This window comes from Lathamus discolor, chromosome 2 (assembly GCF_037157495.1).
Source record: "Lathamus discolor isolate bLatDis1 chromosome 2, bLatDis1.hap1, whole genome shotgun sequence".
NCBI lineage: Eukaryota > Metazoa > Chordata > Aves > Psittaciformes > Psittacidae > Lathamus > Lathamus discolor.
Genome location: NC_088885.1, coordinates 1,276,129 through 1,291,966, shown reverse-complemented (window position 1 = coordinate 1,291,966; position 15,838 = coordinate 1,276,129). Strand labels below are relative to the sequence as shown.

The following is a 15,838-nucleotide window of genomic DNA, read 5'->3' as shown; positions in this document are numbered from 1 at the left end:
ATAGTGAAAGAACAGAACCCTACAATCTGAGCCCAATATTATTGCCTTTTCAGAATTTACTTCTCAGATTATCCTCCTAGAGAGTGATAACTTTCTATTTTCACTAGTTTCCACAGTGCTTCCAGACCTCAGCAGGGGACTGGGTATTGAGTAGAGCTTATATCCATCACTTTAATGTGAGTCTTAGGTGCAACAACACTGGGATCAATGCTCAATCCATTATCCTCTGAATTAAGAGGCCGTACTGAGCCAAGTGAGTGGTTTGACCTCACATGGCTGAGCCCTAGTCAGTGACTGAAGATACAGAGAAAATGGTCAAGCATGAACGCATGAAAAAGGAGCTAAGATTAAAATGCAGAAAACCTGAGGACTTGTTGCTGGTTCCGTGAACACCTCCTGCTTTATGAAAGAGGCAGAAGGGATCCGAGAACCAAAGTGTAAAGGCACAAACGTTTACTCAGGATTGATAAAGTAGGCTCAAAGAAACACCTGTAATCTGAAGCATCACCAGCATTATTATACAGGTGTAACTTTTTAACCCTCCCACATCTAGTTTTGACCTTGTTTGAATCCAGGGATCATAGCACTTTTGAGTCCTGCCAGACCCCAAAGTTATGGCAACTTATGAGGCTGGGGAGCAGGAAGGACACCCTGGGGTCTGGAGTGGGGGAAATCTGGCCGCAAGCTGTTGGGATGCAGCAAATGACAGCAAGGCCTTCGGCAGAAGGGCGAAAGACCGAGCAGAACAGGCAGGATGCAGTCATGAAAACAGACTTTTACATAATGAAGATAAACCAGAGATTCCCAGAACAGATGTGGTTCCCAAAGAATATAATCTGTCTAATGGGTAAAACATATACTCCAGCACAAGCTTGTATACAAAGAGCATATGCTGAACTGATTAAACACAGTTCGGTTAGTTTATTCTAGTTTTGCTTTGTTACATGTGCAAATGGAAAAAACATGGTATCTATCTGACAATAAACCAACAGGAAACTAAAAGTGACCAAACATCAAAGGGGTTTTGAGGGCTGATAAAATGGTTGCCTAGCTTAAAGACCGACTGATCGGTGAAGGACCAGACTTCTCAGCTTGCATTCCAGATCGAGTTATGAGGCCACAGTAACTTGTGTTTCTTTGGCTGCAATGGATCTTAGGGATAACAGCCACAGATGGAGTCCTGATGGGAGAGTAACATAGGGTAGAAGTTTGAAACCTGTGACTTGCTCTGCTCTCACTCACTCTGAATGTGTAATTACTGCAGTGCACTGAGCTGCTTGTGGGTTCGGAATGAAGCAAGTAGAGGTTAAGTTGTGAGGACAAGTGTTTTCATACAATTAAACTTAATTATACACTGTGTAAGTGGAGAAAGAAGGATCCTGCTGAAATCTTCTACTACAATGTTCCATTCATTCCCTGTTTCGTGCCCTGATTACTTTTTATTTGAGTAGAGTTTATGTCCTTGTGATATAAAATCACTAGCACAAAAATCCTGTAAAGGAATTCCTTTCTTTCCTCTCTTCCCTTCAGCATTACAATTGCCGTAAGTTGTTAGATGACAACGTGCTGACCACAGTGGGTTGTTGTTAGTGGGATACTTTGAGTTAAAATTAAAAAGGAATGGATGCTGGAATTGTTAGAGAGGGATAGCTGAAGAAAATCTTAATGCAGCTTCAGGGCGTAACTCTTAGGTCAAAGTCTAGAGCCAGACTCATGTGTCTGCCTTCAAGAGAGAAGATAAAAGCCAGTAGCTTCTGAAAGATGGATCTTACTGGTCTGCAAAAGGCAACCAGCTCTACAGGCCTATGCAGCCCTGCTGAAAGCTCAGCAGTTTCCCTAGCAAAGTCCTGACACAGCTTTATTTCTGCCAAAAGCCAGTATTGACACACTGCAGCTGGGTTCCCTGGCAGTTCACAGGTCAGTGGGCTATTCCTGTTAGGAAGCACAACATATCCAAGCAGCACATTGTTGTTAAAGCTAGAAAAATTTCATTGTATAGGAGTAGTTTGTAGTCTTTATCCAGGTGGTAGTTTTGGATGTAATACACTCTGAACGCATGATGAGGCATAAAGCACACTAACGTTACCAAGATGAAGAAGAAACTCTTTGCCTGAGCCCTGAATTCCACATGGGAGTTGATGTCAGGCCAGTATTTCACAGCCAGTCTATACATCACGAACAACTGCACTACGGTGAGCACGGCACAAACTGCCACCAAAACCCCAACCAAGCAGTAGTTGATGATCACCATGTGTGCCTCTTGTATCTCCCTGTGGAACTGAAAGCATTCAGAGGAGTGGTATGTTTTAGAGGTGCCATAGTATGACAGAAGAAGAGGGGTGATCACCAGGGCTCCCACCAGCCAGACAGCACCCACCCAGGCTGTAGTGTAGCACCTCCTAAACTCGAGTTGGAAGAGGCGTATTACGATGATGCCCACATAAAATGCAAAGGTGGCATACATGTGGATGTAGAGGATGATGCTTGTGAGCTTGCAGGCGAACCGCCCGAATTTCCATTCCCTTAAAATGTAATAGCTGAGGCGGAAGGGGATGCTGAGCAGCATGAAGGTGTGCAGCACCAGGAGGCTGATGATGAAAACGGTCAGCACAGATTGAGATCGCCGCTGGAATAACTGATGGGACATCATGATGACTCCGAGGGTGCCACCAGCCAGGTCGATGATGTACAGGGCTATGAGAATGGTGTGGAGCCTCTCGGAGCTGTGTGGCAGTGTCTCGTTGGAGGAATGGTTCTGCTGGGTTACACTGCAGTTCAGCATCCTCCTAAGATCCCCCTTCAAAGGTTACTGAAAGTGAAAAATAGTGAAGAAGTTGTACCTGTAATTTGTTGATACTTTATGAAGACACCAGTGCCATCTTTGAGCATCTTCCTGGATGGGTGCAGGATACCTATAAAGCAGCAGCAGCCCCAGTTTCTAATATAGAGTAAAAATAAAGAGCCGCAGCTAAAAGTTGAACTTCTTCTTGCTTCAGACGAAATAGAGCTCTTCTGAGTCTTTTTGCTATGGAATTTCACCTGAACTATTCTACTGCAAACACCTTGGCTATTCTAAGTTAAAACTCAATTTGGGAACAATCTGCTACAAGATATAATCCTATTGGCACTTGTTGAGCATAGCCACATACAGCTGTGTTCTTATGTAGACTTAAGGCATAATGTGGGCTGGTTTCTGTACAAGTGATTTCACCTGTGAAAGGATAGACTGCAACTGCAAAACATTTTCAGAGAAACTTCTCATAAATGAAGCATCAGGCAAAGCATCTTTAGAAGACCTTTGCAGTGTTGTGTGCAAGACTGATACAACCCTTGCTGTTTGCTCCCTTTTAAAATGCGTGAACTTAGAAGCATTTAGATGGTTAAAATTGTATAAGTGCTGCATGTTCCGGAGACATGCAAGAGGAATTTGCTTTCCCAGAAACTTGGCTATAATGGAAGTTTCACAAGCTTGAAGAAGATGACTTCCCACTTTCGGCACAAGTTCACTTGCTAATGTGGATTGTTAATAGTTCAAACTGGCTTTAAGAAGGTACCATCTTTTTGCCGCTATGAACAGCGTAATTACAGCTGAGATACCAACATTTCCTATTACTCAGAAATACATTATGCTTTTTTCACTACGTATAAACTACTTAAATATTACCTCATAATCTCTTAGTTTTGTGACTTCCTTCTTCTTCAGTCTCTTAGTTTTGTGACTTCCTTCTTCTTTGCTATGGATGTGTGAAATGGCATACCGCATATATAACCAATGAGAAAAGCAGGGCTTTTGGTGTTCCTGTTCGACTGAGAAGGTTGAGGGTTTGCTCAGCCCACATACAGGAAGGCACAAGCCTTTTTTCTTGCTTCACCGAGATAGCAATCGCATATGTTCAACATCTAATACTATTTTGCTCCTGCGGAGAGAGCTGCTAAAACCCTGCTGAGCTGTCAGAGCCCAGTGCTGTGCTTGGACTTGTAGGACAGTGCCCCCCGTCAAGTGAAGAAATATGCAGCAGAGCAGAGGGGTTTTCCATTATAAATGCACGTTCTTCCTCAACTTGTCTTATGTTTAATAGTGAAGCTGAATGTGCCAGAGTAACTAAGTGTTTAGCAAGGGTTAACAGAAGATTTCTCTCTAACATGCTAGCAGATGAGGCTACTCATTGTTTCAGTGTTATAAGCAAAATTAGCTTCAGACTATATGAAAATATGGTATATTTTCACTATATGAAAAGTGACTTGAAAGTGACTATGAAAGAGACTATGAAAATATGGTATATTTTTCGCTATATGAAAAGTGACTTGAAAGTTGCTGCTGTTAGAAAAGAAAGACATGCAAAGGCCAGTGGTGCTTGAAGCTTGTGCCTGAACTGCAGGAGTGAATTCTGACCCCAGACTCTTATAAGACAGCTCACTAAGAAGTGGAAAGCACTGAGCAAGGGCTCTTCCAGAGACACTGACATTTCTTCACTAGAAATCAAACAGAAAGATGTTAGCCCACCTCTGCTGTGGTGCAAGGATGGTTTCCTCTGAGAGGTTTCTCTCCTATGATTAAGTAAAGTCATTAGGAAGAACAAGGTGTGAAAGAAAACTAATAGAAGTGAAGAAACACATAGACTAAAGAGATCAAAGGTGCTAAAAGTCATCGAGAGGAATAGAAAGGGTTGTAAGGAAGAGCAAGGATGCAGGATAAGGGATGTAAGGAAGAGCCTGCAGGATAAACTCTGAGAGTGTCTCATCTAGACCAGGATTCAGAACAGGAGGGATGCCCATTTTGGAGACTGCATTCACTGCAAGCTTGAGGGAAGAGAAATGTGGAATTGCTCCAGCAGACAGAACACAGAAGGAAAAGAGAGAGGTGGAAAATGGTACTCACCAGGTGCGGTTCCAGCATCACTTAGTCTCACGTAAGGAGGGGCTGCTGCCTGACATGGTGCTTGGATGGCAGAATGATCAGCTGGCTCTGCAGAAACGCGCAGGAAGGTAAAGCAAGTGTCAGACACTGCTAGTTTCAGTGGGTTACAGTGATCATGAAACTACATCCACAGCCTCTGGGTAGAACAGAGGAACGCCTGCAGCTTTGTGCTCTGTCCACAGGACCTGAAGTGATCCACCAAGCTTGAACCAATAAGTAATACTGCAGAAGAGACACGAAGAAATTGCATTCATAAAATGGCTGCTATGGGACAGCCACCACTGCAGAGCTGACACAGGCTTTGAGATAAAGAGCTCTGTGTACTCCTTTCGCTTGCTGCGTCCAGCCTGAGCACTTTGGGTGTGAAGTGATGGTGAAAACCCCGTGAGGGTGCTGCATAGATAATTCTCTTGTCACCACTGGCTGACACAAAAACTGATGGGGGTCAGAAACTGGTCTCTATTGATATTTCATACCTTCGAGTTGGTTCGTCCTCAAAATGCTCCTTGAAGGTTGGATGTGGAATCTGTTCAGTGTGTTAACGCTTCATCTTCGCATTCTTCTGTTATATATATACGTATCACTCACCTCAACTCTGTAATCTAGGTCTGAAGTTTTAGGTTAGTTTCTCTTTTGACTACAAAAGGAAATCAACTCACATCAGCCTGTTCAAATGAACTTTGAGCTCTTGCTTTTGCTTCTTGCTTCATCAGCACATAGGTTGCCTTGGCCAGTGGTGAGAATAAAGGTTGAAAGAGAAGTGCACGCATACATATCAGAGATCCAGGTCAAGACTAGCATCACAAGTAGGCTTGAAGGAAGGAGAGAACTGAGCATGCCAGGTTCAACACTGTGGAAAAGGAAGACGAAGAAGAGAGGTGAAGGTTTAAATTAAGACAGTAAAATACCCAGAAGAAGAAGCAGCACTAGTTGAGAGAAGAGGAACAAGGCCTGTTGGATGCTCAGAGGCAGGATGAGTCTCTGTGGAAGTGTCACGGGCTGTACCTATGCATGGTGTAGCAGAGTTCCTTTAGACAGGGGATAGATCTGCTGTGGACCTCTGTTTTGTTTCATTTCTGCACAATTTCCTCTGCTTCTTGTGCCACTTGGTAAGAAAGTGTTCAGTTTACTGGTCAGTGTAATAGCAGCCGAGGTTTCATATACAGGAGATCAAGAGCTCCTTTCTGTCTGGGAGCCATCACAAAATTGTGTGCTTGCGAAAACCTTGTGTTAGGTTTTCAAGTTTAGCTACGTCCAACTTAGGGTCATAGCTGCTGATAATTTCAATTACCTATTAATAATAAAACCTCTATTTCTAGTTGCTTGTGAACCGAGCTACGTATAGGCCAGAGTCAAAAAAGTGAGGGAATACCTGTGTTACATCCGAACATACTGCTTTTTCTGTGGTTTCAGATGCATTCACAGTTCTTGCTGTCTCGCTCCCACTCTGTTAACATGAGCCACAAGCACTGGAAAGGGAGCAAACCACCCTCCATGGTTAGTGAACCTGCAGGAAACTTGGGGTTTCCCTCCAGGACTTTGGTTTCTTTAGGGTCCAAAGCACCTCTTTCTTCTGCTTTCCAGGAGGAGGCTGCAGACCTCTGAAATGACAACAGTGACAAACCCAGCTGCTTTGACTTAAATGCAGGCCAGAACTTCTGCTCCTTCTAGTTCTATGATAATGATAAGCAGTGACCACAGCTTACAGAGGAGAAACCAGAGAAAGATGTTTACATCAATAAAGCAGACTGTGCTTATTTAGATTTCATACAAGTTTGCTGTTTGCTGAAATATGAGGAGCTGTTGCTTGAGAGCATGTCCCGAAGCAACTCAGAAAGGCTTTTTGCTTACTACATTGGCTAATGTATGGAAAGTTGTATATTGTACATATTATTAAATAATTCAGGCACATTCAGCATTTGGAAGATGAAATAGCAATGTTATTTCTGCTGCCTTTTTTGCTCCTTAGGAAATCTCTCTGCTTCCTTTATACATGCTGTCAGCAGGAACTAAATGAATGCCATGCCGTATGTCTGTTTATGCCACATACTCTCAACACATGGCAAAGAGAATATGCACAACCAATCAAAATGCTCTCATACTAAAGCAATCATGATCCTAAGTGCCATCAAACTGTCGACATCAATTCATTCAGAAGCTTTCACTGTTTCTTTGTTTTCTCAGTTCAAGGATTTGAGCAATTACTGTCATTGTAAGAACATTTCTACCCTAAAGCGGAGATGGGCCATGCAGCTAATTGACATACTTTAAGCTAACTCGATGAAAATGAAATATGTGATAAGTTCCAAATGAACTGTTGAGCAAAGTCCTGTTGGACTTATCTTTCCATTGTAAGGAAAACAGATTGTAGAACAAGAGAATGGGATGGAGGGGAACATCAAAAATGAAGTGATTAGCGTAATTGCTTTTCTTTCAACCACCAGCAGTTCTTACAAATGAAGGATGGGAGAAGCATTGGCTCATGCAGAAGACACAGGGAGGAAATGATTTCTGTACATGAAACAAGAGGCTACTTTATAAAATCTTGTACTCATCTACCAATCATTTTTGAAACTCAGGAAGTACAAAATGTAGCTTCAAACTTGAATATTTTAATGCATCAGTCGCCAGCTGAAGAGAGGCATGGAGAAAAAGGGTCAAGAGCAATGACCAGATCCCTCCATTCCTAATATTGTCCTCTAGGCAATCAGCCTTGGCTTCAGCAAGATAGGAGAGGGTTGCCTTTAAAAGCAGAAGGGGGTCTTTAGGATTCAGCAGTTCCCTCTCTTTGGGAGGAGAGGCAGCTCTTCTGATGCTTTTTTCTCCACTTCCCATGGGAGCGTGCAGGGGTTACTGGGTAGCCAGTGTTTGTGAGCTCCAACAAGCCTCTCCTGCCTGCTAAGAACTAAGAACCTGCTGCTTTTTATCCCAATATTGGGTAGGGTAACACCCACAGATGCAGGAATAGTCTTAGATCCATGCATGCCAGCACAAAAGTAACCCTTGCTAGTGATGCAGTCCTTTCCCAAAGAGCAAAGGGTAAGATGGAGGCCCATGGATGAAGTGCACAGACTGCTAGAAGCACCACAGCTCTTAAGCCCAGCGGAAGGAATCTAACCTCCAAAGTGTTTTAGAGATTGAGAGGGTACAAGGGTCATGGGTACAAGGCCTAGAAAGGGGCTTAGAATTAGATAAGAGAGCTGAGAAGCTATTTAACAAAGGAAAAGGTAAATCAAAACAAAAGGTAGATTAGAATCAACTCAAATAAAGCTGAATGGCAGAGCTAGGAAAAGTACGGTTACTGTTGCTCAATGAAAGCAAGTGAAAGAAAAGAGAGCTTTGCCTCTCATACCCATGTACAGCAGGAGGAAGGATTTGACAGTGCCCATGTTTGACTGCTGGCAGTCTGGAAAGGCATCTGTGGTGCTACTCATATGGAGATTCGTCCACAGGGCAAATGAAAGGAGAAGCTGATGTTTCTTTTATCGTAGCTGGTGGGCTACTGACATCCTTGCAAATCTGCCTGTCTAATCTCCTCTTGCACAGCGACAGCCGCTGGTTGTACAGACCCCCAGGACCTCAGAGGATCCAAACCTTGCTGCAGGGAAATGCAGTGGCCTGGACTGTGAAACTGTGGGAAGGACCTGAAGCCCTTGCTCTGCTCCCATTTTAGACACCCGTAGGCAAAAAAAGGATTATCCTTCACAGAGCATCACAGGACAAGCTGAAGCCAACTCGGGGTTTATAAACCGCAAGACTTTTAGATATGTCTCCTGTATACCTTTGAGATAAACAGAAGCAAAAAAAACCCAGCACAGGCATTTCTCTGCCCTGTCTACCTTATCAACTTGCTTGGAGGTCCATTTCATGTTCCTATGGAAGCCTGCTGTGTGGTACTGGCTTTAGCATCCTATAGCTGCCTTCTGAGGATGATGCAGCAGGCGCCTCTTTCCCCAGGGTTATCACTGACCCATGCTACGTGTTTGCTGCCTAAATTGTTCTGCTTGCAGGATAACTGCAGCTGCACACAATTCCATGAGGAGATTTTCCATGATCCATGTACCAGACTCATTTACCTACTCCAACCACATTTAACATCCATTCAGCAGCTATTTATTCACTATGAGAAATCAACTCAGTGGGAAGGTTTTCTTTTCAAGCATCGTACTTTTCCTCTAAGCAAATCCTATTCTCTTTGTAGATTTATTTTATTTGAATCTGAAAGAGGGAAAAAGTTGCCTTACATATTACTGATAATTTTATTTCAAGTGCAGATGAAAATCAAGGAGGGAATTTACCTGCAAGTTTCAAGGGTACATAGATTTCTGTGTTTCAGTTGTACATTTTCAGTGCACAGAACAGCAGAACTAACTGTAGTAGAAACAAGTACCTTGAAAAACTTTGTATTTATGGTAAAGTTGAAGGTCTAATGAATCCCGAAATTCAAAGCGATGTTCCTTTGCATCCGAGGATGTAAACTCTCAAAACCAAATCCAGGGATTATGTCCTTAGTTCAAAGGACAGTGAAAGAGGCAATTAATTCTCTTTGTTCTTTTTCACTAGGCATGGTTTGAAGCACAACTGTCAAACCTTTGTTAGCCAGCATCAACCCGTTGGTACCTAAGAGAAGCTGAAAATTTACTGCATCTAAAAGCTGCTTGTTAGATCCTCCTGATACTCAAAACCCCTCCTGATTAAATCTGAGGAAATATGGTAGCTTTTTCCTGCTTGAGCCTGGGGTTTCTTTTCTCTTTGCACGTTCCAGTTTAACGGTTTGAATGAAAACACGGTTGTATCAAAAGTCAGTTTCGTTTTCCACACTCAAGCTCTTTGGTGAGCTCAAAACCACCAAGTTCAGGATTTTTTCAGCCTTTTAAGTCCTTCTTTAAAAATGTGGCTTCAATTCTGAAGTGTAATGGGCTGACCCTGGCCGGCGGCTAGGTCTGCACCCAATCACTTGCTCAGCTCCCCCAGAGGGGTGAAGGAGAGAAGCAGAAGGGCAAAAGAGAGAGGAAAACTCATGGGTCAAGATTAAGACAGTTCGATAAGTGAAGGGGGGAGAAAGGAAAGGAAAAATGGATTAAGTGATGCAAAAGTAACCGTCTCTCATTGATGATGCCAAATCAGTCTCCAAGGAGCTGGAAAAATTCCCCCCACAGTTTTACTGCCGAGCATGATGATATATGGTATGGAATATCCCTTTGGTTGCTTCCTGGAGGGGCCGACTGGAAAAACAGAGAAGGCCTTTGTGCTATGCAAGCATAGCTCAGCAAGAGCTGAAACATTGGTGTCTTATCTACGCTGGTTTGGTCACTAATCTAAAACACAGCACCGTATGGGCTGCGGTGGAGAAAATGAAGTCCATCCCAGCCAGACCCAGCACAGAAAGGAAAAATGCTGTTTTGAAACAAACAGAAAACGTAACAAAATAAGAATGTTTTTAAAGTGAAATCTTTTGCTGGGGGTTCCGTGTGTGTGTGTAAAGTGTGTTCATGCTGTGGTTTACCCCAGCTGCAATTAAGTACCACAAAGCCACTTACTTACCTCCCTGCCTCCACTGAGATGAGGAGGAGAATTGGAAGAAAGGTAAAAACCCACGGTTTGAGACAAGAACTGTTTAATAATTGAAATAAAAGTGAAAGAGAATAAAAATAGTAAAATTATAATAATAATAATAGGAAATAAAGTGAGGGAGAGAGGAAAGAATAAACACACACACACCCCCTGCCAAAACCACCAAGTGATGCACAGTACAATTGCTCACCACACACTGACCGATGCCCAGCTTGTCCCCAAGCAGCAACCAGGTTCTTTCAACCAACACCCTGCTCTGTTTCTATACTGAGCATGATGCTGTATGGGATGGAATAGCCCTTTGGCTGCTTTGGGTCGGGTGTCCTGTCTCTGTTTCCTCCCAGCTTCTTGTGTCCCTCCCCACTGGCAGAGCACGAGACTGAACAGTCCTTGATCAGGGTCAGTGCTACTGAGCAACAACTAAGCCATCGGTGTGTTATCGGTGCTGCTCTCAGGCTAAAGCCAAAACACAGCCCTGCACCAGCTGCTGGGAAGGGAATTCACTTTATTCCAGCCCAAACGAGGGCTGTTCACAAAGTTTTTCTGCAATGTAGGTTTATCTTGAAAAAACCCAAACTTTCTAGGGTGCAGTTTTCACCTGAACCAATGGACCAATACTTCCTGAGGTAATAAGGACCAGACCAAATAGTTTCCCAAAAGCATCTGCCTCTAGTGGCAAAAATCACTCTTCTTGTTTGTAGAGGAAGGCAGGAGCAGAGCGAGGGGAGTTACAAAGGCTTCAGTCACTGGGCATATCAGGTCAGGGAAGACTTCTGGGGTAAGGGTCAAACACAGCATTGAAAGAGCACTGAAGGAGAGGTGGCATGAATAAGTATCAGTCACTTATTAGCAAAGCTCTTCACTGCTGGATCTGGTACCCTTGAACATCCTTACCACGAGCTGTGATACCGGATGGAGTTTTGCGGCTAACACCGGATGGGAGGGAGCAGGGCTGGAGGTCAGGGCTATCATTCAGAGGCACCTCAGGAGAGGGGAACGGGCCAGCAGGAATCTCATGAGGATATTAGTAATAAGAGGAGTGCAGCTGTGGGTCAGGAGGCCGGAGAAGGTGTTTGGATTCTCCATCTCCATTTCCAAAGCACAACTAGACACAGTCCTGGGCAGACCCATTTCACTTTGAGTTTAGCACGCTTTGAGCAGGGCATGCGACAGGATGACCTGAAGGCATCTCTTAGGAGCTACTTTTTCCTATGATTCTGTGATGCTAACTCATCTTGAAACCACAGAGGCGAACCCCCTTTCCACACCTTTACTTCTTGTTCCAATCTGTGTGAAGGTGCAAGATGCTAAATGTGGTAACTAAATATAGTAACTAACTTGCAGCAGTTATTAATGTGGAACATCTAGTAACACAAATCTGCATTACTATTTGCTCCTACACACGTTCTGACCTCCAGAACAGGATTTTGTCCTTGCTATTATATTAATAGCTTGGGGGTTTTCTGTTAGAGTAAAAATGCCCCTTGACATTAAAACACATAAAACCACTGTGGTCTAACATAATTATTGTCTTTTTTCATTTTCACTCCACCAGTAGCTGCAGTGGTTTCACACTCCTACACGCTTTTGTAAAAGGTGTTGTTATGGTGATGTATTTCACATGCTGTATTTTTCCATATGCCTCTGTTACCCCTTTTTCCGGTGTCCCTTGTATTGTTAAATATGCCCACAAGCGACCACTTTTGAGACATTTAACCAAGGAGCAGCCAAAGTTGTTTCTTGCTGGTCCATCTTTGTCTCCCAGCTTGGCTTTACTGATTTACCCGTGAACTCACTGCTGGCTGGCTAATTCGACCTGTCATGGTTTTCATCTGTTCTTGTAATTCTGCTGCTTCCTGGACTTCATATGCATTGGGGTGACAAGTTTGCTGCTGGTCTTTGCCTTGTGCGCCCTCCACACCCCATTGCTGCACTACAAAGAGCTGCACCTCTCCTACAGCCCCCGAGAAGGCTCAGCCTTTCAAATTGCTTAATGGACTGAACATTAACACTGGTATCAGCGTTTGCAGTCTGCTGTCAGTGGAGGATGGGATGAGAACTCCACTTGCACGTGTGGTTATTGTTTATTACCCTATTTTTGACTGAGTTTCCAGGTCGATTACTCTTGACACAAAGCAAAATGCCTGGAGTTTGGCAATATCCACTCTGCAGCCCTGAAAGGAGCATATTCTTGAATATCAGAGCAGCATTGCAGTAAATTGCCTCTTTATTTATTACAAGATTGCGTACAGAGGAGATAACAGCAGAGCTAATGAGAGCGTGCATATATACGAGTTACATTAGTAATTAGAAACAGCTAATTAACGCTGCTCCCTAATGAAATTAAATTCATGCAGTGAAAGACATTTACAATAAAGCCAATACAAAACCTAAGTGTATTGGTTTCTAATTCCTTCACTGTGGACAATGGAAGAGAGGTTGAGCTGAGCCCACAAGTGGGATTTGTTCCAAGCAGATCTAAGTATGATGTGCTGTAAGTGGTGAGCTGGATTCGTTGCGAAGCACACAAAGCATATTCCCATAGACCAGTCCCACAGCTTGTCTGCCATCCACTCCATGAGCATCTCCTTAATTTTGCTGTTAGGATGCTCCGTTAATTTTTGTCTTTGAGTGTGTCCTGGTTTTCCATGCACCAAGCTGAGCTGAGGCCACAAATACTTTAGCTCTTGAATGTCTTGAGCAATCAATTCTGTTCCATCACGACCCTGCAACACAACAGGGGCTCCAAAATATCAATATGCACTGCATATTGATAAGGTTAATTTGCCCCTGTGCTGAGCACTCCTTGTTCAGAGCAGAGCAGCTAGAAAACTGTTTCAATTGATGCCTTCTTCTTTCTTGGGACACTACACAGAAGAGTTTTAAATGCTCAGCAGCATCTCTGGTGATGTTTGCATACTTAGACAGCAAATGTTTTGCGACACGGTCGTAGCCACCGTGGCCAGTAGCCATATATGCTTTCTTTGATGATAACATATGTGTACTCAATGTTCACATAATATTTGGGGCATTCCTCTTTTGTCTGACTTCTCTCAATCCACTGCTCAGTGTCCCCACATGGTAGAATTTCATATCTAAAATGAGGGCAAGTCGTTTATTAGCAGGAATGCTGCATCTCTAAATGGGGAAAGTGTTGATACATTTAGAGTTAAAAAACCCAGGAAGAGTGGGTTCTTCGTGCTTACTTTGTAATTAGATGGAATCCGTGTCTTGACTTTGACTTGAGGTTCTGTTTTGTCTTCTTTATTTCAGCAATAGTTGCAGATTACTGTGCCTTTGGGATCATGTACTTGGAGCATTTCTTATTCTTTTTGTATAGTTCTTCTCTAAATTTAACTTCAAAGTCCTGAGGCATCTTCAGGAATGATTACTTAGCAAGCAGAGAAATCTGATTCAACTCCCTTCTTTTACGTACAACTGCTCTTGCACCTATTTTTGACTTACACTAAAGTCATTTTGTACAATTACCAAAATCTTCAGCCATTTCTCAAAATTACTCCCAGTTACTTCACAAAATGACAGAAAACGATAGGCAGGTATTATGCAAAGTATCTCCTCTCCAGCTTCTTGAACTTATTAGATTAAAAGGCAACAGAAACAGATGGTTTATTTCCTTTTATTTCCCAAACCATTCCAAACCACACAGTAGAGCGCAGAGCAAACTGTGTATCATCTTCTCTAAAATGAGAACTCTTCCGAGGTCAGCTTTACTTGTAAACTTTGCAGCTGTTTTTCATGTTTTGTTCCATTAGATTGATACCTGAAACACCCTTTTCCACTACAGCAATAGCCACAATAGTTCACATTTCGTGGCATTTCACATTAGGCATTTCAGGTGACGACTGAGTAAAGAAGGCAGTTCAGTGCTGTATTAGAATGGCCACTACTTTCTGAAAAGCCTAAGCCAGTCATTCTACGTGGCTGAAACAGTCATTTCATGGAAGAACTGCAATTTCCAACTTATTTTGTTGCTTCCTTCAAAATAGCTGCTTTCACGGTGTCATGATAATATATGCAGATTGTCTGCTCTTTGGGTTTAAACTTCTAAAGTCCAGTTTAGTGTAGAGACAGTTTTACCCTTGCAAGCTCAGTTTAACTTGCAAACTGCTTTTCACTACTTCGTGCCACTATTTCTAGTGTATAGACACATCTCATGTCTTGAGCAGACCCTGGTTCAGCTGCTCCTTCTGTAGCAGAGGATAGGATCCGCAGTCTGCCCCCATGTATGTGAAGTTTGCGCCCGTTTGTGTTTCTCTATATGCAGCCCTCACATTGATGAGGCTCTCCATCTCCCCACAGGCATGACTGAAGGCTGTCCACCACAGGATTTTCCACCAATGCAGATAAAATCTGTTCTGTCCTTTCTTACTTTCTTCTGTTCTCCCATGTTTTTGTAGCGCCTGACTAGTGGAGTCTCTGTAAGGCCTCACATCTGCTGAGGGAAAGCACTGGGAAGACAAAGTCCTACCTGCAATTCTTACGCATCTCTGTTAGAGGGCATAGTGCCACGAGTAGTGCTCGCCTCCTCCTCATAGGCAGGTTGTTGTGTTCCTCTGTGCTGTAGACCTCTGAAGCAGATGAGGGGCTGCGAGCTCTCTTCCATGAATGTGCTTCCCTTGGAAGGCAGCCCCCACTGGGCACAAGTCGGGGTCTTGCTTCCCAGGTTCATATGAAACATTTGGAGATGCTCTTAAATCTCTGTGCTAACATCTGTCTTGCTTCTTTTGCTGGCATTAGGCATGTGGCCCTTCCTGACCGTGACCTGACCAGCCCCATGGATGGGATTGCCTGTGGATTTGATAGGTGAGCCCCAGATAACATTGACATCATTCGCATCGATTTTTACTTAGAAGAATCCTACTATCTAGTATTTGTGCGGTGCTGTGGTGCAGGCTGTTGTGAATACGTACATTTCTACAAGAATTAAACAAGGTGTGATTTTAACAAGTTCATGAGCAAGCTTGGTTAAGCTGGATGGTCAGGAGGTGCTGCCTGTAAACATCTGGTTTAGCTTTTGAAAGTCCTGCCAAATTGTAGATGCAAAATACTCTTCATTTGTATGCATTTTTGCATATTTCAGCACATAGTCATTTTGTTTGTTAGCAACTCTGTTATGACAGAAGAGTTATAACAGAGTGTTACAAAGGTATGCAGTGCCTACAGAACACATCCAGAACCAACGAGGTTGTTAGAGGAGGAAACAAAAAGTTTGTGTCATTTTTCATCTTCTCTCCTGCCACAAGGAAAAACTGGTTTGTTCATGTGGTTTTAAAGCAAACCTGGATCAGAGCAGTTTATTGCTTTCTCAGTGACACACAATTAACT

The 15,838-nt window shown here is 43.2% G+C and overlaps 2 protein-coding genes across 6 annotated transcripts in view; one reads left to right on the top strand and one right to left on the bottom strand.

Moving 5' to 3' along the window:
- LOC136007529 (uncharacterized) overlaps positions 1-15,838 on the top strand; it is a 70,825-nt gene that overhangs the window by 16,104 nt on the left and 38,883 nt on the right. For all 5 annotated transcript variants that reach the window (XM_065665375.1, XM_065665376.1, XM_065665372.1 and 2 more), the window contains one exon: positions 15,251-15,316. In XM_065665375.1, the coding sequence (XP_065521447.1) occupies positions 15,251-15,316 (66 nt within the window). The remainder of the gene's footprint in view (positions 1-15,250; positions 15,317-15,838) is intronic.
- Positions 1,025-5,620, bottom strand: LOC136007531 (probable G-protein coupled receptor 141). Its single transcript, XM_065665382.1, has 3 exons — positions 5,395-5,620; positions 4,880-4,966; positions 1,025-2,809 (listed from the first exon to the last, which is right to left on the bottom strand). The coding sequence occupies exon 3, from the start codon at positions 2,780-2,782 to the stop codon at positions 1,919-1,921; it is 864 nt and encodes a 287-aa protein (XP_065521454.1). The 5' UTR covers positions 2,783-2,809; positions 4,880-4,966; positions 5,395-5,620; the 3' UTR covers positions 1,025-1,918.

Coding starts and splice junctions, on each gene's coding strand:
- LOC136007531 (XM_065665382.1), bottom strand. CDS start 2,782: ATGCTGAACTGCAGTGTAACCCAGCAGAACCATTCCTCCAACGAGACA.